At 45.1% G+C, this 24,273-nt stretch overlaps 1 protein-coding gene across 1 annotated transcript in view; it reads right to left on the reverse strand.

Annotated features, from left to right (window-relative positions):
• Positions 1-24,273, reverse strand: part of TTC21A (tetratricopeptide repeat domain 21A) — a 465,179-nt gene that overhangs the window by 325,565 nt on the left and 115,341 nt on the right. Inside the window, exons 7-8 of the mRNA XM_078663200.1 lie at positions 19,148-19,232; positions 1,755-1,853 (exon numbers count right to left, since the gene is read on the reverse strand). Of these exons, the coding sequence (XP_078519326.1) occupies positions 1,755-1,853; positions 19,148-19,232 (184 nt within the window). The remainder of the gene's footprint in view (positions 1-1,754; positions 1,854-19,147; positions 19,233-24,273) is intronic.

Raw genomic sequence — 24,273 nt, forward strand, 5'->3', positions numbered from 1 at the left:
TCATTTTTCCCAGTTAATGTATTTCCCGAGAATGAATGCGAGATTTGTCAGTCTGAACGTAATTTGGATGTGCGAATCAAATGCTTGCCACAGAAAGATTCCACTGATAATCTCAATTTTTTATATTTATTTCAGTTTTTATATAGGGCAACCTCGACCTGACGGTATTGGAGCGCTTTACATTAGCACCAGTTATATTACACCAGGACACATTTGTTTTTGTTTTTTGTGAGGCACAGGGAAATAACCGCCTGATTCATCAAGCTAAATTGCACTCGCAAAGGGCAAGATTCTCAGAATCTTGCCTTTTGCGAGTGCAATTTTTGCATTTGGGATTCATCATCCCAAATGCAAAATTCGCTATTTAAGAATTCGCACATTTGCGAAGAATTGAATTTAAGGAATCTCTATTTGAGATTCCTTAAATGCAATTCATGAAGCATTTTAAAATTGTGAAAATGCAATTTTGGGCCGCTATTTACCGAGAGGTCAGACCTCTCGGTAAATAGCAAAAACTTAGAAAATGCTTTTAAAAGCATTTTTCTAAGTTGCATGTTGCACACACATATGTCCTTTGGACATGTGTGTGCGCAACACCTGTTTCAATTTGCATTTAAGGGGTGCTACAGGGTGTCCTTTGGACACCCCTGGCACCCTTTAAATCGCTATCTTATTTGCGATTAGCTAATTGCTAATCGCAAATAAGGAATACTCCCCATTCATTCCTATGGGCCTTTTAGCCCATAGGAATGAATGGGGAGTTATTCCTTATTTGCGATTAGCAATTTGCTACTCGCAAATAAGGAATGTGTAGGAATCGCTATTTATTTAGCAATTCCTACATGAATACCGTTTTGCGAGTCCTTAATAGCGATTCGCTATGAATCGCTATTAGGGGCTCGCAAAACGGCCCGTTGATGAATAAGGCTTTAAATGATTTGCCCAGAATCGCAGAATGTTGAGTCGACGCGGAGACTCAAACTGGTTGCCCAGGTCCAAAGTCGGCAGCTCTGGCTCTTACACCACATCCTCTCCTTATTGTAGGTATGCCGTACATATAGAGGTAAGTACATAAACTCATCCGTGCCGACCCAGAACAGCATGCTTTGCTCACACTGTCATCTAGAGCATCAGCAAAATGGCTCTCAAAAACGTGACATCCTTATATTAGGGTGGCCGAGTCATTGGAGAAAGGGCTGCACAAAGCCACCTTAAGAATATATATTGCACTATCTGGCTGAAGCACAGCGTTCGAGAATGTATCTACGCAGTCTTATTGGTTATAGGTTACAAAAGTAATACAACCCCCTTTTTAAACAAATAAACAAGTGAATCCCATTCGATACATTGGCAGCTAAAGGCATAAGGTTTTATCAATCAAAATATTTTAGGTACCAGATATCCTGGCAGCAACGTACCCGGGCTAACTTCCAACCTGTCATTACTACACCAATCCAAAACACCATGATCTAATATTTAAAAAAATGTAAACCTCCTTGCTAATGTTCCCGAGCAGACACATTAATTTAAATATTATAGATCTAATATGTCAAATGCTGTCAACGTTTTCCCTTTCAAGAAAAAAAAAGAGAGTGTTACAAGGGCAAAACACTGCCATTTCTGTATCATATTTGTTATAAGATGGATAAATACATTTGATTTGATCTCTGAATCCACTTATATTTTGTAGGTTAATGACACAAAAATCAACTATGTAGATAAAATCAGACATCTGTACAATTAAAAAAACGTACCAATCTGCTGACTACTTTAACTTTTTCAAGCTGTAGTTCTGGATTTCGAGGCTCCATGGTTTCTAGAGCATTAATAAGGTTTGTGATATACTCCAGTGCCTACAAAAGAAAAATATGCAATGAATTAGATAAATGCAGAGCTTGGTACCTATTACGAAATTGTGATTGGTCCATCCAGCGAATACAATTCAGATTGTTAGTTGCACAATGAAGATGAAATAGAGAATGCCACCCTGTTGAAGGCGAGAATCTAGCCCAGGAGTTTTGTGTCCTATGAGGCCGTGTACGAATCCACTGCCCATATTTAGGTCACTCCCTATCCCAATATGCCATCATCTCTTAAGTTTGTGCATTCCATGACTGAACAAGCTGCCTGGAGCCATAAAGGCATATTGTCTTTCCAGCAGAAAGGACACATGAAATCCAGCCCCTTTTACAAATTGCCCAACCAATATTATTATTTTTTTTTTTTGGGGGGGGGGGGGGGGTCTTTAGAAATGTTAGTTAAGGGGAGAGAGAAGAGGGTATCAAAGGGCCCAAGTAATCAATGTATCAGACTAAAGTATTACAATGCAGGCAAGGAGAGCAAAACTAGTACAGCAGCTACACATCTTTTACCACCAAACACTCAGACAGCCTTCAAGTGGATTTGGACCCCTAGGGACTAACATCAGGCATGCTGAGGTCAGCTGTTTAATCAGTAGCATACCAGACGTCTTTCAGAGGTTTTCTCACATAGGAACCAGCAGCAGGAATCCTGGATGATTGTTTAGTATCCAAGTGAACAAAGTTCAGATTCCAGAGCATTTAGTCCATTTGAGGCCATGCAGGGCATACTATAACTCTGTTTTATATACTAGCACCAGGCCACGTCCAGAGTTTCAGCCCCATCTCTTAGAGGCTTGGTGTCACAAAGACCAGGGTATCACTTTTAAAATGGAGTGTTAGGAGACAATAGGATATAGCAAGGTGGTCTGCTGCTGGTAATCGGGTACGGTCCACAAGAGGTGAAACCAGCTACAATGAGCTTTCTTTTGAGATTGTAAGCAGAGGCAGAAAAGGGGGAGAGAACACAGAGCTACATAGATTAGAGGCTTGGACTTCACAGGGTAATGCAACTATTTCAGAACAGAAAGCAAACCGAGGAAAAATTAGCCAGAATTAAATTAGGGTCAATGCTACTGAGGGGAGGTTATGTGGGGGCTCTTATAAGATCTGAGGAAAGAGACTAATATAGTAGAGGTTCTTCCAGCTAATGCATCTAAAGAGGGCAAGGTAAGGACAAAGTATTTGACAAGGGTCAATTGAAAGGAGAATGGCAAAGTGCTGGAACAAACTATATGGAGAAAGGAGAATTGGCCAGAGAAAATGAACTGGGTTTGCTAGTGGAATGATGAAATGAAGGCATGTAGGGGCAGCAGATCAAATAGAAGCAGAGAGAAGGAACGGGAAGAACGATGGACAGAAGGGGCAGACGGGAAAAGTAGTCAAGTAATGGGGAATGAAACAAGCGAGATGGAAAACAAGATGAAGAAGGTGAAGAATGGTGTTGTTCAACTGACAAGACATTGGAAAAAGTGGCAGAAAGAAAGGGTGACATGGATATACACAGGCAAAACATGGTACTATAATCCTAAAACTAGTGCTCGTATTACTATCTTTAGAATTTATTTAATTCAAATGAATAAACTGATATTGAGAAATAATCCAAACTCTAAATATAACCCCAAAAACTTATTTCCCCCAAACTATTTTAGAAAAACAGTTTAACAGTATTGCCCTTACCCTTCTGCTAACCATATCAGTGACCCTAGACAACATTACCTATTTTATTATAATGAATGTAAAAATATTTTTATAGATTCAATTAAGTATTTTCATTTTGCTAAAGTACAAAAATACTGTTAAATATTTAATTAGTTTAACTCTTTTATACTTGGTCATGTTGCACTATGCACTGGCAAAAGAGATACTTGCATTCAAGGGTAATATTGTTGAGGTACTGATCAGATGGAAAGGAATGGTATGCCTAATACTAACCATAATTCATAAAATGCAGGTTAAACATCTCTTTGATATAGATACATCTTTGGATGCCCCTCAGCAATCGACTGAAAGAACCGTGGCTCTAAATCAGAATAACAACTTCAGGAGGCTTTCTATATGTGCAAGGGATGCTTACAGATATTCACTGTTGTAGGATTTATTTTGCAGTATGACCAAGCAAATACATTGTGTTGAAGAGCAGTCTAAATGGTGGGAAAATAACCATTTTGGTTCTAACGTTAGTTTCCTGAGACTCTTGCTAATTCTTAAGGCAGTTACAATTTGGGGTAGACACTGACCAACAAGGGAATGGTCTTCTCATCAGAAACGTAGTCAATTTTTAAAGAGTTGAACAAACACTCAACTAAACGCCTTAAAATAAGAGGGCGGCTCAGATCCTTTCTCCTGAAACGTTAACACTCAAATATCTATTTCAATTAACACTTTGGGGCAGAATATAGCAAGGAGATTATTCATGCTCTTCCTTCTTCAAAGGTGGATACACTTGGGGCTCTGGGCCCAGAAGCAGAAAAAAATGTCCTCCTTCTGCACAATCTGTGGCATTTTCTGCATCTCCAATTCAAATGGGCCAGGTCAGACGGGAGCACCATTTTCAGAGCGCCATTTTCAGAGATCCGGGGAGGAAGGCTTGCACGTAGCTCTGGATCTGCTGGATAGTCGGAGGAGGAAGAGAATCAAGCATCTGCCCAGAGGTCGGCACACAGGTTTGCTACCAGTGAATCCGTATGTTTGCTGGGGAAGGCTCCTCCGGATGAACCGGGGAGTCTGACGAGAGCCCTGAAGCGGGGCTTGTCATTGCTGCTGGTGGCCCAAGGTGTGGACTGCTGCCTTTGGCCTTGCAGCAGAGAGCGGACTGACTGGTCTGCATCCACGGTGAGCTTACGGGGGCATAAGTAAGCACAGGGAGGTGCGACGGCGGACTTCAAACTCTGCAGGAGGGTCTGAAGAGCGGCGATTAAGAGGAGGTAGGCGGATGGTCCCCTGCTGTGAGACATAGCCGCTGGGACCCTGCGCCGGCTGGGGGGGGGGGGGAGGCATTGAGGGACACACGGGGCACCGGCAGGATGGGGATGGATCATTCCCACCGCGTCTGATCCAAAAATGGTGGCGATGGGACCCAAAGTGGCATCCCTTTAAAAGGATAACTTGTTATATAGGTCGACGCCAGCAAAAGAACCAGTGGGGCATCGGGAGATCATATTGTGAATAACAGACAGCGAAAGCAACCCACACCACTAACTAAAAGGATCAATAACCATTTGCCTGACCCTAAGATGGCCACCATTTAGCTCATCCTCCATAAGAAGCCTCCCATACTTCCTTGATGAGGGACAGAGGCACCAACCCCGCAGCTCTCGAGCACTGCAGTATTTACCACCTTGCTCTACTGAAGGAAGGATCGCTCCTGAGGAACGGGCGATCCCGGCTACGAAAAATCCTGTCTGTTTCCTCCTGAGGCACTTGATAGTGGTGAGGGGCGAAGGATTGAACCCCAAAGAAGCTTGGCTGACATCCCCCCCAACAATTAGACTTGCTGACAAAGGTAGTTTTACTCAACGGTGCCCGCGAGGGAGTTAAAGAAGTTTGCCTGACCCTAAGATGGAGTCCTATGATGGTGTCCTAATGGCAAAGGGGGGCTCAGAGAGGCTGCACAGCAGCAAGTAGATGAGACTGGGGTATTGATGGGGTTTAGCAATACTGTGGCTGGCTTTCCGGCCAAATGTAACAATCAGGGGCAGAATTTCCCTTGCCTGACCCCATGATGACCGCCACAATGGTTACCATGATGATCTACAACTTTCACACTAGTGAGATGACCCACAGTCTTACTCCGGAGAAGTTTATAGGGAAGCGCGTCAAGCAAAGAAAACCTGGGCTGGGCAGACCCGACGTGCAGAGCAGTCAGGGACACAGGATGCTTTCGATGGAACTATGATGATGCCTCCTGGGCAGATACCAAAACTGTTTGTACCTACCGCGGAGCCCGAGCAACCTTGGCCGATTCCCGGTGGAGCTGTCCTATGCAGCTATAGAGGAGTCTGGCTCTGGTTCACCCCCTTGGCCGTCACCTACACAGCCGGTCGTCTGACATTGTTTTCCTCATCTCCCCATTTGTGTCTCCTTCCCTCCCCCTCCTCCTCCCTCTGTGATTCTTTGATTCAAACTGATGTAACTATGCAACCTGTAACTCGCTGATTCAACTGATGTAACTACGTAACCTGTAACTCGCTGATCCTCATGTAAAGCGCTCTAATACCTCCGGGTCTAGTCAGCGCTATATAAAACTTTGCAAATAAAATAAAAATAAATAAATAAATGTTGATGGTTCAGATCATAAATAGAGAGTTCATATTCACTGTATTCTATTAAGACAGTCTTCACGATCCAGGCCAATATGGCCAAGAGAGGGTCAGTTATTCTAGAGCAGAGGGATGATCAAGGGGGGACCCGTTATCGCCAGCAGGTTATTAATCGGTAGTTCCGTGACTATTATAAAGCACTGAATAAGAGTAATGCCTTCCCTACAGCTGCAGACCTTGAGGAATACCTAGAAGGTGTTGACTTGCCAACAATTTGTGAGGAAGAAGCAGAAACCTGGGGGGGTTGGAGGGGAGATAGAGTTGTGTGAAGTTTGGGGTGCTGTTAAGGTCATGGCCAGAAATAAAACGCCAGGCACCGATGGATTTCCCAAAGAATTCCATGCTATATATTTAGATGTGTTGGGTCCCCGACTGGTAGCGCTGTATAACCAAGCAAAACAAGAGGGGAAGCTGCCTGGGACCACTAGGGAGGCCTTGATTGTCCCGTTGTTGAAACCAGGAAAGGAGGAGCATGACCAGACCGCTTATAGACCTCTATCAAGGCTTAATCTTGGTTATAAGATCTTGAGCAGGATACTGGCCGCACGACTCTTACCGCATATGACCAATCTCATACATGGGGACCAGGCAGGGTTCATACCGACAAGGAATACGACCACAAATGTGAGGAGATTATTACGGGTGCTGACAGCCGACTCCTACTGCAAAGAGGAAGCAACTATTTTGACGATAGATATCGAAAAAGCTCTCGATAGCCTCGAATGGCCGTATTTATTCAGAGTGATGCAGGCGTTTGGATTAGGCCAGGAATTCGGAGCATGGACAGCCCTATAATATAGAGACTCTATGGCCCAGGTTTGAACAGGGAAGATCATCTCAGAAGCAAACAGGGTAGAGAGGGGAATATGACAGAGGTGCTCGCTGTCGCCTCTATTATTCGCAATGGCCATGGTGCCGCTGGCCGCTAAAGCCAGAACGGGACGCTGATTCAGCGGGTTGAAAGTGGAGGATGTGTACATTATATAGCCTTATATGTCGATGATTTAATTCTGTTTCTAAGAAACACGGAAGCAGAGCTAGAGGGGGCTAAAGGACAGCTCCTAGCGCTGGAAAGGGTGTCGGGCCTCAAAGTGAATTGGAGAGAGTCTAGCTTGTTCCCTACTAAGCAGGGGCGGGAGAAACCCCGGATGATAGAGGGGATCGAATGGTAAGGGGGTTGCATTCGGTACCTGGGGGTACAAATCTACCACGATAGGGTGGATCTATTGGAGGGAAATGTGGTAAAGATTATACGGGGAATGAAAGCCAATTTCAAATTTTGGGGTACCCTTCCCTTGTCGTAGGTAGGCAGGACATCTTTGCTAAAGACAGTGACACTCCCAAGACTCCTTTATGTGTTTGGAGTCCTACCAATATGGATCCCAGTGGACAGGTTTAAACATCTCTGGACTATGATGACGGAATTCTTGTGGGGAGCGGGCAGGCGAACAGCAGTGCCGACGACCTTGATGAGGCCTAAGGCAGAAGGGGGAATGGCAGTACCAGATTTCTAATACTATTACATTGCATTCCAACTGCAATGGCTAACGAAAAGGGTGGCCAGCCAGCTTCGGGGAACAGCGCAGCAGGGGGATGGTTGCCCTACTTCAGAACTTCTATCCAGGATAGTGTTGAGATTACCTGTGCCAGAGAGAGAACTGTGTGCGGAAGCGCATGTGGTCCGCAAATGCTGTTCCAGAAGGTCGCAGAGAGCTAAAGTGGGACGCCCTTACGCTCCAGAGATACCGTTGACGTATTGTACAACGCTGCCCCACAAGGTGGATTGGAGGAGACTGGGAGCATGGGAAGAAGCTGGAGTACTCACTATAGGGCAATTATATCAAGATAGCATGTTATTATCATTTGCTGACTTCAGCTAGCTACACGGGATACCGGGGGGGCGATTTCCTACTGCATGCAGCGTTAACTGTTCAAATACATAAGCACTGGGGGGCTGGCTTAACTGAACCTGGATTAGATGAAGGCTGCCAATATGTGGTAACTGCGGCAGGGACATTTAAGACGTTCACCTGTCGTGCAACCCTCCTCCTACTCACTGAACTACAACAGAAATGGGAAGAGGACTTCGGGGAATCTATGGGGGATAAGGCATGAGGGGAGGTAACAGAAAGTCAGTAAGGTCACTAGAAACGCCTGATTCCTAATGGTTAACTTGTATACCTTCCATAGAGCATACCTTACACCAGGGGGCATTAATAAGTACTTCAACACGGACACGGCAGCGTACACCCACTGTGGGGAGGAGGGGGCAGAGTTCTTACACATGATCTGGAGTTGCCCAGAAATAGGAGTCAAGTCAAAAAAGTTTTATTTGATTTGGTACTCAACTGAGGACCACAAATATATAACAACAATTTTCATTACAAATCAATATAATGTCAAAAACGGTTTTAAAAATTTGTAAAGATTATAACAAACGAATTCATTGGGAGGCTGTTTACATGCAAGTAGCAGTTCTTTTGCAGTAGTGATTTTACAAATGCGATATATAGGGTCTAGATATCTTAACCGTGCTGTAACTACATTAGAATATGGGCAAACGAATAAGAGGTGCTCGATATTCTGATCTCCCCCATAACAGAGAGCACAAAGCGGGGATCTGCCTGGAGACCACCTTGATGTAAAAGATGATACTGGCAGAATACCCAAACGTAACATTGTGATTGATCTTCTTGCGCCATGTGTGAGGGAAAACCCTAAATATGGCTGTTCTTGCTTATACTCCAATGACTCAGTATAAGGTTTGTACAGAGGTAAATTATTACAATGAGAGAAATCAAGGTCGAAACTCAATTTAGGGGTAAAATATTTTAGAAAAAGTTTGAGTTGTGTGGGTGACCAAGTCAACAGAATTTCAGAATTAATTTTGGCTAATTGAAATGCCGCTGTCATGTTTCTAAAGAATGTAGAATATGGAGCGTTTTGATCAAAAGTCTCAGTCTTTAACAAAAATCGTAATGAACCATCTTTAGCGTGAAGGAGGTTATAAGCCCACCTGATTATGTTAGCTACCGCTGTAGCATATGCGCTAGTGATCGAAAATTCTAGTCTTAGCGCTTGCACTGGTGTTGCTGCTGAGACTTTCAAGATTTTCTTTAGTATTTTTCCTTCTTTTTGATCCATGTAGGTCCACTGTTTTATAGCTATATGTTCGGTGGCATACGATAAAACAGGAGGTATCTTTGCTCTATACACTTTTAGTAATGTGGAAAAGTGCCTGTTCCCAGTGGCCGAATACAGTCTCAACAAGGCCCCAGCATGTAACGCGGATTTCATTTTTAGATGGTTAATTTGTTTGTTATTTTTTAGATTCTTTGAAAAAATCCTACCTAAGTATGTGTATTCCTCGACCTCTTCTATATGTTCTCCACCCAACCTCCAGCGGTACTTTACACCTTTTTTCTTGCCTGAGAATGAAACCACTTTTGTTTTATTTAGGTTGGGAATTAAAAAATTATCTTTGGAGTATTTGTGTAGAATGTCGAGTAGGCTTTGTAATCCAAAGGGTGTCAAATCCAACATTACTATATCATCAGCATATAGTAAAGCATGTATGCTTTGTGTAGCGATCTTTGGGGGCAAACTGGAACCTTGTTGTAGATGAAGTGGAAGGTCACTAAGGTACAGTGAAAATAAGATCGGCGCAAGGAGGCACCCCTGTTTGAGGCCGTTGGACGTGCTAATTATGTTGGTCAGACCTTTTTCGCTCCCCATTTGAACTTGGCACCATGTGTTGTTGTGAAGATTAACTACGACCCGGAGCAATTGTTCGGGGATACCCAACCTCCTCAATTTGATCCACAGAGTCGGTCTGTCCACCCGATCGAAAGCAGTAGAGTAATCTATAAAGGCTGCATATATTGGTTGTGATCTCCCCACTGTATATTTGTCAAGAATGGATTGAAGTATTGCTATATTATCAATGACGGAGTGGTTGGGTCGAAATCCTGCCTGAAACATTGGTATAAGACCCTGCGAAAATGCCCAAGTTTTTAGACGATCTAATACTTCTGCATCGAAAATTTTCCCAGTGGCATCTATCAGAGCTATTTGCCGATAGTTACTGGCTGTGTTTTTATTCCCTTTTTTGTATATTGGAATGATTGTACTTCCCTGCCAAGACTTCGGTATTTCTCCAGTCTCAAAGATGTGATTGAAGAGGGGAGAAAGCATCTGGCTCCACTCCTTGGGGTCTGTTTGGAGGACCTTGATGGGAATTTGGTCAGGGCCTGAAGCGCCAGTGCTTCTCGCTTTTCTGATATGGATTTCAATGGAAATTGACGTGATCTTAGTGATTTTAGTGTTGTTCCTTTCAGCAGTGGTATCGCAGGCCTTTCTTTCAAGGTAAGATGGATTTGGTTGATATAAATCATGCAGGTATATTTCCCAGTCCTCTGGCGAGACTGGGATAGCTTCGAGTTTTTTCTTTGATCCAGTCATTTTAGCAATTAGAGACCAGTATTTTCGCTGATTATGATCTTTAGCAGCTATTTGGATGTCAACCCAGTTTCGGTCCTGCAGCCCAGAAATAGGAGATTACCGAAGGGAAGTGACGGAAACCCTAGCGGAAATCACTGAGAAAGAAGTGGCCTTAACGGCAGGTTACTGTCTTCTACAAAGATTTCCACATACCTCTAAGAACACAGTCACCAGCAAGTCCCAAGACCTGGGTTTGGTGTTAGCAAAGAGAGACATTACCGGCCACTGGAAAGCAAGGGTGGACCTTATACAGCCAGGTGGCGCAGAAAATGTATGAAATGGGCGGGTTGTAAAGGGAAGATTCACTTACAAACTGCTAGGCATACTGGGAGTGAGAAGGCGTTAAAAGCAGGAATGGCCTGGGAAGCTTTAACAATGCAATTAAAGCTGCGCAATGATATCTTGGAAGAAGAGCAGCGGGAATAGTCACGGGTGGATAATCGCTCAGCGGCTGGACGCACCATGAGCAGAGGTGAGAGACGGAAGGGAAGTATACCCCCAACGGACACCTTAACAGGAACATGGAGACCAAGAGGTCTAGGTAGCCGTCGATAGATGGTGACCCGGAGAAAGATGAAGGTGATCAACGAAACAAGACATGCCTGGGGGGAGGAGGGTGGGGTTGAGTGGGCATACAGTTTTGGGGGGTGGGAGGAAGGAGGGTTGAAATATTTACTGTGCTATTTCTAGTCATGTGCCTAGCAAATACCTAATACTGAAGCTGCCAAGAGCAAAATGTAAGCGGTTGGGCACTAGCATGGCAAAAACGACATGTATAGATGCGCCAAGAGAAAATGTCTGGCTACCAGCTCAGCAGAATGTATGCTGGTGGTAGAATGTGACATGTCCTCTAAATGCCTAATAAAGTTTGTTACCAAAAAAAAAGACTGTCTTCAGGGTCCAGGCAATGGCTTAATTTGCCTTTCAAAACCCCCCTAACCATATTAGTCTATCCCTAATCAAAACATTAGAGTAAATGCACCATATCGCAAAGGGACACACATTTGACAGACTCGCCACAGCTAATTCTACAAGGGAAAAGGAGCATTTATTACTGATCAACTGCCTGCTTACATCTAAACCTGGGTTCCGAAATAGTGTGCTACTCGCCACAAAGTGTTTCGATGCCTCGACCGGTTTAGTAGGCGCTATTTAAATACAATTTGCAATATTATACAAGCGCCTACCTTATCAGGGAGGTCTGGCATTAGGTTGATCTGTTGGAAAATCCAAACAAGGTGTCCATGCCCTCATACTTTAAATAAGTAATGAATGGGTAGGGCAGATGCAAGAAAATAAAAACCTACTTGAGAGGAAACCTCGTTCCCTACAGAATGCTTAGTGGACACACTGCGCAAGAATGCACAATTTTGTATTATTGTCCAGAGCTTTAGGCATGAACTTATATGTTTGACGTTTTCTGGGCTATGAGAGGGAAGGAGCTGGCAGTGGCTTAGAAAAATGAAGAGACTGATAAAGGGATAGAGAAGAGCTACTTGATAGAGGAAGAAAGGATGGGGCGTATCACACTAAAATCTAAACAGACAACAGGAGTGCATAGTCAACATTTTTATCTAATTCTCTGGATACCTTTGCCTGGTGGGTGCAATTAAGACACAATCAAACCCAAAAGACACCCAAAGGGAGGCCAGATGTTGTATAATGATAAATGTCAGTTCAACAGTGTGATAAAAGTAGCCCCAAGCAAGCGAGTCTGAGGCACTGACAATTTTTACAGACTGGTGCAGTTTAAAAATTGTAGGTGCATGAAGTGAAGGAACCAGAAAACAGTTTGATGAAAAATCAGAATCTTTAAACAATATTTGCATCTGCTAAAATATACTTCTCAAGTGAACCAAAGCAGTGCTGATGTTTGTGGGGTTGTTCGCTTAAATGTAAATAGTTGCAGTTAGGGCCACTAACTGAATTGTCTGCATTATGTTTGGATATGGGGTGGTAAGAATATTGCCTCCCCGAAATGACTTGGGCCCAGAGAGGAGGATGTACTTCGCCAGCTAGTGCAGCAGATGCCCACGTCTCACTGCACAGCCAGGTTTAGCAACAGCTTTGTCTCTTGATGCAAGTGATCTGCTAATCACCTCTTGATTGCCTAATATTAAAATTAGAGGGGTTGGGAAAAAAAGACAAGGACTAGGTTTTGTCACTTGACTGTCAAGACAGAGTATATAATTTGTATGATACGTATGACATTATCGAGAGATCAAGCAGGGTTGTCTTTGGATCTTTACATGCTGATGTCATTTTGAAATGGACCTCTCCACATCCATCTCTTACTATTTGGAACAACCCCTGGATGTCAAGATGCAAGACCAACTCTCAAAGTCACATTAGCTCCTGTAAGGCATTTCTTCTGTTCTACGACATAAATGTTGATCAAAAAGATTACGAGAAGCCTCCTTCCACCCTTCACAAACGTTTCCCCAACACACCCGATACTTGTTGGTCATGTACTTCCCCACATGCTACCTTGTTTCACATGTTGTTCCTTTGCAAAAATGTTCATGCCTTCTGGTTACAAGTATGGGCACAAATCAATGTCATTTTTTCCACTAATATTCCGTTTTCAAATGCTCATGTTTTCCTGGGTAGCCTGTCTCCTTGTTGGGACTGTAATGACCTTAATGTTCGAATTGTTGACTTATTATTAGCGGTTGCCTTTCAACAGATCACGATCAATTGGAAGTCTACATCCAGTATTACTTTTAAAGCTTGGTGGTATAATGTATGTCACAACCACAGACTCGATACTGCTTTTGTTTTTCCTCCGCAGATGGCAACTAAACGTGCTGACTTATGGCTTCCTATTACATTGTATTTAGACAAATGTACACTCCGTTCTTTTCGTCCTAGACCTGCGCAGCAGGAAGTCCCTAAACCTCCGTGATGCCCTTCACATTTCTTTCTATTCAACCATTCTATTTTACTGCATAGCCGTATTTGCATTCTCTTACATTGCTTATTTATTGTGCCCTTCATTTTTTGTGCTTTCTCAATTATGATTCACTTTTATATTTTGTATTTTGTATTGAGTGTTTTGAATTGCATTGCTCTTCTTTTTATTACTCCATCATTGTAAGTTTATATTTCCCCTCCCCCTTAATCCCTTCTTATTATTTCTCCACCACTGTTCCCCTATTAGTATTGTTCCTAATTTGTATTATTAACATGCTCTTCTTTAATAAACTTGATTTTGAACTTAAAAAAAAAAAAAAAAAAAAAAAAAAAAGATTACGAGAAGCCAAGCATGTGACACCTTCATAACTCGGCAACAGTTTGAAAATATTGCCACCTACAGCATTTTTGGAATCGATGGAGAAACTGTAGGAAGAAAAGAATATAAGAGCTTAGGGGTCTATTACAATGCCGTTCGAACGCACGTCCACCTGGCAGCGTAGAGGGAGCAGGACCGCCCGACAAGCAGTAGAAGGTCCTGCTTCCCAGACTGCGATCAGACCGCCCTGTTGGTGGTCGGATCCTGTATTTTTCCCATTGCAGCTTGTGCTGCAGCTTGCAGCCCAAGCCGCGATGGAAAATTCTGCTGAATTTAAACATCTCTGCACCATGTGGCAGGCACCATGCAGTGTCTGCCACACGGTGCAGGTATGTTTAGGGAGGCACCACAGGTGCCCCTTAGGCCACATAGCAGAGGGCCAGGGGGGAAGCGGACCATGCTGGGGCCCCCAAAGTCATTTTCCGCCTGCCTTTCATGGCAGGTGATCCGCTATGAAAGGGCAGGCGTAAACAGAAATTGTAATCCCGATGGCAGAGCCGAGGCTGGCTCCGCTGCCATCTGTGGATTACATTTCCAACTGACGGGCTCCGTAAGCCTGTCAGAAGTGGAGCAGTATTCGTCCACGGGGTTCCCTCTGACCACCAACATCATAATGCGACGGACTGATGGAAACCTCTGATGTCGGGCAGAAAACCTCAGACAAGCTACCGGATTGCTTTCCGCCCGACATCATAATGAGGCCGTTAGTCTGGAGAGCACTGAAAACCTTCCAAATAAGTAAATGAATCTGCCAAACATTATTTTTGGGGGTGGGGGTCAAATGGGCTGAGTTCCTTTGGACTCTGCAAAAGGTTTCCTGCACCAATAAAGCATGAGTGAAGGGCTCCAAACTGGTGAAAGTGGCTCGTGAGCTTGACCTGGCATCCTCTCAACCTGCATCTCCAGCCTACTCACCACCATGTGGCCTGTATTTCAACGTCGGAAGCTGCAGCAGTACAACACAGCTCCAGCACTAGCACCTCGCTCTCTTCCAGACATAAAAGGTGGAGAAAGCAGAAAGGTCAATTCGAGCCTAGTGAAAAACAATTCTGCCATATTACCTCAGTACAGTGAGGCACCTATGGAGGAATTAGGAGCTGCAAGGTTCTATGCCACAGCAAGTAGGTGGTCAATGCTAATATCAGGGAGCTTGAATTGTTGCAACAAAACACATGAGAGTGACAAGAAGTATCGTGCATTTTTATCTGTGTACTTACCATTGCAGGGTTCCACCCTCTCCCTGTCGACACTGTCACTTGGGTATGCGTATTTTCTCCCTTTCCTTATAGGGCCGTTCTAACATTGGGGTCACTTGACGACAGTCAGTGCGGAGGGTTACAGGTATGGCAAAGACCAAATTTCACAAAATAGTGACATCTTGAATGTATTAGTCTGAACTCATAAACCTCATTAAATCTGCTTCCTTTAGTGGCCCCGTAAACCATGGTGAAGTCATTTTAGTATCCTGGTAGTGCCCTCGTAAAGTAGAAACAGTAGAATGTATTGTCAGAGTTGGAGTTTTTGAAGACTCTCCACTGCCAACACATGGGGCTAACATACTCCAAGAGCAATGGCAGACAATTAACACTGCCCTGTGGACAGCCTCCATCTAATACACGTGTACAGTGGTTGCCATCCCACAACCGAAATGATCAGGAGCTTGGTGTCATGGATGGAGTGCGGATGATAAAAGAGACAAGTAAAGTGTTTGGAGAAGATGGGCTGGCATAGGAACTACTGAGGCAAAAGGAAGGACTCCCTAAAAAAGAGGACCTTATGAATAGTGATGAGAGCAAAAAGGGCATACAATTGCTTCAGACCTAGCCTTTCAGTCTCTTTCGAAACCTTTGCCCACTGCACAACCCCACAAAGTGGAGATGGGAATGGATTAGGGGCCATAGCATTTGGGGGGTGGGGGACTGCAATGTAACCACAACAGGATACCAACATAAGTCAAGTCAAGTCAATGAAGAAAAATCCAGGAAAACAAATCACCATGCTCCGAGTGAATGATCCCAAGACAAACTATTTAGGACAGAGCTGTAGAAGGCAAGTCCTCCTTTAGGAGTGCCTAAACATCCTGGCATGGGTTATCATGCGCCCAAGCAAGAAGTATGGAGAATAAAGGAGAAAACACGGCAAAGCAAAGACAGTAAGGACAACAAAGAACAGCAAATGGAGTAATTACAAGTGCCAATGTGGCACCTATGTTTTCTGTGCAGGTAGCTGCAAGACCACCAATTAGTAAGGGACAGAGGTCCACTATCTCCCACTATACAAGTCCTTAACTTCTTACACTAGGATCTCACTCTTTTGCAAGCAAGGGGATTCTTCAAGTAGAGTTCAAAAGATACTAGGGAACGTGAGGCCCTCTGGGAAGAGAGACGATGTGAAAAGAAAATTGAAGGATGGAACAATAACCAATCTATTCCCCAAATATTTGGTTGGTGGCTCTGGGAATGGACTCCAATATATTTCAGATGCATCAAACAAAGTGAGACAAAGCAGAGATCTTCATGGATAACCCAAGCAAACGGAGCAAACAGAACAATATAGTAAACCCATCCTTGATAAATATGCTTGAACTCCAAGCAGCCACTAAAACCAGAAATCATGCTGGCATGACAAGTAGAGGCACAATTATTAAGCACAGAAAAAGAAAGGGTAAAGACAAGAAATAACTTCTTGACTCAGATAGTATAGATTTTCTTAACAAAGGTGCAAGTGACTCTGACTCTACAGTCACCTCAGAGTTGAACAATAGGGAAGGAAAGAATGCACACAAAAATGGTCGCCTGACCTTGGCAGTAACTTTGGTTAGTGAAACATGGGCAGATGAAAATAAAAAGCCTAAAATGGAGAAAAGGAGGCTTTCAGTTTGGACAAGAGGAGGCAACTAGTATTGCCACATATCTGACTTCAGAAGGCGGCACTCCAGTACAAGGTGAATGGAGTGAACTTGAAGAAAACAACAAGAAGTGTCCCAACCAGAAGGTGGGGCTGCTAGACAAAGAAGAAGAGGACTGTCCCAAACAAGGTAGTGAAGACAGAGAAGTCCTCCCTCCTGCACTTTGCTCAATAAGGTGAGCTAATAATGTTGGCTTTAGCCCAGAGCCTGCTCGATATTTCGACTCAGAGTGCCTTGTTGCCATGTCCTTTGATGGCGTATAAGATCTTGACTTTGAACAGTGTCTCTACATCAAGCAGGATGTCTTAACCACATAGCTGCGGCGGCTATTCCGCCGCAGAGCTGAGGGGGCGGGGGGCCGCGCGGCGGGCGCATGCTGGTGACGGAACCGCTCCGTCACCAGCCGCGGTTGAGCTGTGCTCATGACGGAGCGGTTCCGTCATGGCCCCGCCCGCTCAATGGAACGCCCAGCGCAGGCGCGGAATCCGCGCAGCACAGGCGCGGCGGCCGGGCCATGACGGAACCGCTCAGTCATCAGCACAGCGCCACCGCGGCTGATGACGGAGCGGTTCTGTCATCAGCATGGATAGGGTTAAGCCATTGCACAAATTTAAACTTGATTCACTGTACCGAACATGTTGATAAAAACAGTTGTTGATGCCTGAATACATTTAGAGAACCTAAATATATTTTTCAATCTGCAATTTTAGGTCAAATTAAAGGGACTTGTGTAACAAGCCGTCCGCTGTAGGACCGTCAAACCCGGGGTCTAACCACCCTCCAGATCAGGAAACCTCGTCTGCCGGACGGTCTGACAGAGGCAGTCGGCTCATAGAAGAGCCTTCCATGCAGACCGCCGTTCTCAGAGCACCGCCTGCACCTTCCTGCATGGTGTAGCATACATGCCACACCGTACAGGAACCGGGCTATGCAAATCGAGGGGGGCATGGCATGTGCCCCCCACCCCACATGCACCCCAAAGCCCAGAGGTGCAAGGAGGCCCTGTTAGAGCCCCCTTTGTTGCCTCTCTGCCAACCTTTTCAGTATGGGTTCACCGCCATGAAAACGGTGGTGGACAGCCAACTAAAAATATGGTTGGCATTGCCGCAGCAGCACGCCCAGCATATTTCTGCCTCTGACCGCTGCGCCACTGCCGCGGGATACTTGATCCCCGGCGGCTGCAGCTGTCTTGTGGCGGTCCGACCGCAACACTTGTAATACGATGCACGGTACCGCAGTGTCACAGTAGTCAGACTGCAACCACAGGTGCGGGGGTCCTATGGACCACCAAACTTGTAATGAGGCCCTAAGGATTTATATGCAGCTCCATCTTCAAATATCCTTGCTCTTGAGCTGAAAAAGACTGTCGATGTGACTCTGTGATATGTTGGTGGAGGACAGTCTCTAGAACTCTTATGATGAACAGCATCAGGTTTTTCCCATTATGTGTAAACAAAATGTATTGGGCTCCAGTTCTTGCTTGATTTTTCTTTCCCTGAAGGTTTTAAAAAAGTGTTGTCTTCTCACGCATATGTAATTTATTGAGCCGATTTGCAAACAACAATTAGGCTACAAAAACAAAATAACATTTTGCCTCGCATAGGCATAGTTCCTTAACAAATTATTATACAAAAATTGCATAATTCCACTCTCAAATAAGTCCCAAGATACCGCACAGAGCTACTGTTTCTGAAAATGAAAGAGAATTTCATCATGGATAACCATTTCTCCTGTTTGCAATGGTGGAAACATAACTACTGGCAATATTGGTTGTTTGATTGCAGGCAAATTTATCAATGATTTTGTGATGAAAACAGTATTTGTTATGCAACACCAAACTGTGAATGTTAACCCCTTCACTGCGGCGGCTATGCCGCCGCAGTGCTAAGGGGGCGGGGCGGGGCGGCCGCGCGGCGGGCGCATGCTGGTGACGGAACCGCTCCGTCACCAGCCACGGTTGCGCTGTGCTCATGACGGAGCGGTTCCGTCACGGCCCCGCCCGCTCAATGGAACGCTCAGCGCAGGCGCGGAATACGCGCCGCGCAGGCGTGCCGAGCGGGCCGTGACGGAACCGCTCCGTCATCAGCACAGCGCGACCGCAGCTGATGACGGAGTGGTTCTGTCACCAGCAGGGGAGGGGTTAAAAACGTATGTTTGTGTTTGCTTTTAACTTATCTTCTGTGCCGACAGTAACTCATGATGTTGATAACTAGATATTTTCTTATCAATATTTACTGCTACCGAAGTATGACTTAGTATAACTCACCGTGGTCATGTTCCCTTCCCTGGCCAGACTAAATACAGTAAGAAGTTGGAGGGCATCGATATTAAGAACATCCTTAAGCTGGAGTCTAAAAAACATAAAGCATGGTGTACTAAGTCAAAGATTTACAAGATAATGTTACACAATGGTTAGCGAGTCAATAAATATGTTGATATGTCCTTAGGCGACCACTTCTTCGACACGTAGGATATCTATTGTCAGAACCAAGACATTAAGAGGGTAAATACTAGTATATAGGGTAAGTACTAGTATATAGGGTACGTGCTAGCACATAGGGTAAGTACTAGCACATACGCATCACTGTACATAACCTCTGTCTCCCATTATCACTATCCCTTCTCTTTACTCCTAGAAAATTACTATCTGCTTGTGGCTTCGTGTTATTCACGCTTTTTGGTTTTTCGCTTGCATGCTCTTTGGGGTTTTTCAATGACACAGCAATAGAGTCCCACGTGCATGTCCCTTCCTTCTCATTCACATCTCCATTTGTATTTTTTATTTGTATCTTATTTTATTTGTAAACGTTCAACAAGGTCAAGTTTAGCTTCAAAGCACATGTACAAAAGAAAATAATAATACAATAAACATAGGTTAGCTACTATGCAACTGTCTATGGAGGGTTATTTTCCAATTGCAACTGTAAATGCAACTATATTGTAATGTTTTCTTTAAAAAAATAATTAATAAACAGATTTTGAGCAAAAACATAGGTTAGAACTCCAACAAATATGTAAAAAATGAACCAAGCAGTTTAATAAAATGCAAATCCAATGTGTATTTTTTTTTTTTTTTTGTGTGTAAGACCTTTATTAACACAAAGCAATTTACACAGCATGAGCCTACAACCCTGGGGCCGGCTCGCCACGTTGGTATTATCATCAGTCATAACTTGTATGCGTCATTACTTACAGCACAGTATGTCAAACACGAGCCGCCCTGTAAAATGTCCGTAGGCCTCCTAGCCGTTAACAGATGTGAGCCTTACATTTTTTTATTGCATAGAAAAGTAAAATAGAAACTTAACATACCCCAACTAAGACCTCACAGCTCTACCTTTCACAGCTTAAACATCAAGTGTGAGAATTGCTCCCCTGTCCACCATTTGTCTCCACCTTCAGCCTCGGGCTTGCGCATCATACATCCCTCCTGTTAGAACTACACATGAAAAGAGCTATTCCTCCTCACAGTCCTGCAGTGAGGTAAGGTAGTTTGTTAAGAAACCCCAAATGTCTTTCGGTCTAGATTTTGCTGGTAGTTGCTCTTCATATGTTTGCAGTTTGTCTCGGCAGATGCTCATGTCATGAAGCCACGTTTTCTTCGTCGGCACTTTACGGCTGTGCCAACATTGTGCCACCTGTCTCTTCGCTAACAGCAAAGCTATAGCACAGAACCTGCGCTTTAACGCCCTAAATTGTGGCACTATACCCAGTAGACATATTTTGGGTGTACACTGCACCTCCTCCTCCATCATAACCGCTAGAGTGTCAATGACTTCCTCCCAATACCTCGCCACCCCAGCGCAGTCCCAGGCCAAATGTGCAAAATCCGCACCCTCCCTCCCGCATCTCTTGCATTTGTCTTCCTCTTGCAATCCAAACCTAAGCATTTTTGCCGGTGTGTAGTAGATTTGGTGAAGAAATTTAAAGTGGATAATTCTTAAATTGCCGTTTGGCGTCAGTATCTGTGTCAAAGCACAGGTGCTACTCCATTCCTCGTCTGTCAATGGTATGTAAATGTAAATGTATAGGCATTTATATAGCGCACTACTTACCCGTAGGGTCCCAAGGCGCTTCGACCGCTGCGAAACCCTTCCTGGCTTCCCTGAGAGATGGTCCCTTAATGGGTATCTCCAGGGTGAGACCAGGCATCCCCGGCGGTCTGGTGGGGCCGTAAGTGAAGATGAGGCAAGCTAATGCCCAGAGTTGCCGAGTGTGATCGCTGATCAGAGTGGGCACCGAGGCGAGAGAATTATCGAGTCCGCTGACCCTGGTCCAGAAACCTGCCGCGCCGGGAATCGAACCCTGGTCCCGGGCCGTCCTCTGCTCTCGGGTCTGCCGCCTCTAACCAGTGAGCCACACTACTTCACTGTACTACTTCACTTCACTTAATGGTGTGTCCATTAATGCATCCCACCGCCCCTTAGCTTTCTGAGTGTGCCCCGCCAGCTCTGATTGCGCAGCTGTATACAGCCTGGACACCAGATGGGAAAGATCATTTGTGGTAATTAGTAGTTGCAGCGGTGCAAAGCATTCTGGCTCTGTTGGGAATGTCGGGTAGTGTTCCCTCAATGCCCTGGTCAATCTGTAGTATGTAAAACGAAACATTGGAGTCTGATTTTGAATATAATGCAATTGGTCTAGCCCTACGAATGTGCCCTCCTGAAACACATCTCCCAACTTGTCAATACCAGCCCTGCTCAGCAAAGACATTCCCACCTTTTCCCTAGTGACGGATAAGGCCTGATGATGCTGCAATGACATGGCCGGTGCATACAGCGGGGTCTTGTGGGCTAACTGCCCGAGCCTATGCCATGCTTTAACCGTGGTGTCTACAGTGTTTATATCCTGTGCATGTAGCGGTGGCCTGGTGTGTGTGATAATTGCAAAGAGGGGGACAGGATAGGCATCTCCCTCTTCAATGGCCGTGTGTGTGAGATATGGGACCGCATGGTACCAATACGCAGCATATTGCGCCTGCGCACAAAGGTAATAGAGGAGGAAATCAGGCACACTGAACCCACCAAGGGCAAATGGTAATGTAAGCGTCTGCAACTCAATACGAGCCTGCTTGCCCGCCCATATCAATGTCCGCACCAGGGAATTTATACGGCGGAATATTGCTTGTGGTGGCGTGATCGGTATGTTATTAAACAGGTATAACAATTTGGGCAACACGTTCATTTTGACGATAGCTATTCTTTCAGCCAGCGATAACGGCAAATGAATCCAGCGCTGAATTTTGTCCTCCAGTTTAGAGAGTACTACACCATAATTCGCTCGTAATACCTCATCCGGATCCCTATGATACATGACCCCTAGGTATCGAACCGGTTCTTGTTGCCATTCCAACGGGAAGTCTACTGCAAAGGACGATGTAGTGTCAGTTAGGGGAATTATAGATGACTTAGCCCAGTTAATCGCTAGCCCCGAATGCCTGCCGAAGCGGATGTATTCCCTAAGCAGTGGGTTCAGGTTGTTTTCCGGGTCTCGGACGTATAGCAACATGTCGTCCGCGTAGAGTGATATGTGAAGAGGTCTGGCCACGAATTTCAGCGCCGATTCCTTATAGTTCTGTCGCACTATGCAGGCCAATGGCTCCAGTGCCAGTGCAAATAGCAGTGGCGATAGTGGGCAGCCCTGCCGTGTATCTCGCTCAATAGCAAACTGATCTGAAACATAGCCATTTATTCTGACCCTTGCATGCGGTTGTGTATAAAGCAAAGAAACCCATTGCACAAACCTTTTAGGAAACCCCATTCTATTCAGGACAGCGATCATGTAGCGCCATTCAATTGAATCGAATGCCTTTGCGGCGTCTAGCATTACCGCCACCGCTTTAACCGAGGGCTGCAGGTAATGCGAGAGTGCAAATAGGGACCTAGTATTATGTGCGGTGGATCTGGTGGGTACAAATCCAGATTGATCCGGGAGGACCAATCGGGTCATCAAGGGGGACAGTCGACCTGCCAGTAGTTTAGCGAGAATTTTCGAATCCACATTAATCAGGGATAGGGGTCTATAGGAGTCGCAATCCTCTGGGTCTTTGGCCGGTTTTAGAAGTGCAATAATCATCGCTTCTCGTAGCGATGGGGGAAGCAACGCTTTTTCAAAGGAGGCGCCATACATCGCCACTAAATGAGGAGCTAGACTGTCCGCGAACTGTTTATAGAATTCGGTGGTGTATCCGTCAGGACCCGGTGCTTTGCCATTTGGCAAGGATCTGATCACCTCAGTGACCTCCTCCACCGTTATTGGCCTAGCCAAGTACTCCCTATGCGCATCTGACAGCCACCCAATCGCTACATCATGCAGATAGTCATTTGTTTCCTCCGTTGTTGCTGTGGGTTGTGATTGGTTTAGGGAGCTAAAGGAGTCTACAAAGCATTGCAGTATGTCCTCAGAGTGTGTTCGCAGCTCACCCTCCCTCGATGCAACTCTGAGTATCGCTGCTCGCCCCCTTCCCTCACAAATTTTCCGAGCCAGCAGTGCCCCCGGCCTTCCCCCTTCTCCAAAGGCTCTAGCCGTTTGTGGGCGATCCAGGTATTTTATTTCAGACTCCAGGAAGTTGGCATGTTCAGTATGCACTTCACGCAACTCAGGCAGTAATGAAACATCCTGAGTCGCCTCATATTGCAACTCCAGATCTCTCATCCGCTGTTCGCAACGGCGGATCTGGCTCCTAATGTCTCTGAGTACCCCTATGGTGATGCCAATGCAGACCCCCCTAATTGTAGCTTTGAACGCTTCCCAGAGTAAGCAAGTGTCGTCTGTGGTCTGTGTGTTTATATCAAAATAGTCCTTTATAGCTTTCTTAATGGTGTCTGTATATACTGTGTCTGATAGGGCCCGGGAGTTAAAACGCCATTGGAAGGGGGTAGGGGTGTAATGTGGAATTTCTACTTGTAACAGAACCGGATTGTGGTCCGATAACGTGCAGGGCAACACCTGTATTTGTCGCACCCATAAGGCCCAGTCCCTCGAACCCAACCAGTAATCCAGTCTGGACCAGCTATTGTGAGAAGCTGTTATGTGTGTGGCGCCTGGCGTGTCAGAGTGTTGTAGCCTCCAGAGATCCGCTAATGCTAAGTCTGTCATCATGTGACATACCATTTGTCGCGATTGCTTATGCTGTTCCAGTGAATTAGAAGATCGGTCTATTCCGTCCTGCAGTGTCATATTCCAGTCCCCCCCCGCATATTATGTGCGTGTTAGCATGTTTTTGCAAGTGGTCCCAAACCTCCCTGTAGAATTCCGGAGCATCTGTGTTTGGTCCATATACATTAAGAAGCGTTACTCGCTGCCCCCTCAATGTGCCCGTAACCAACACGTACCTACCAGAGGGATCCTGTGTGACCTGCTGTGCCTCAAAGTTGACCCCTTTCCTGATCA

Source organism: Lissotriton helveticus, chromosome 10 (genome assembly GCF_964261635.1).
Source record: "Lissotriton helveticus chromosome 10, aLisHel1.1, whole genome shotgun sequence".
NCBI classification, from domain to species: domain Eukaryota; kingdom Metazoa; phylum Chordata; class Amphibia; order Caudata; family Salamandridae; genus Lissotriton; species Lissotriton helveticus.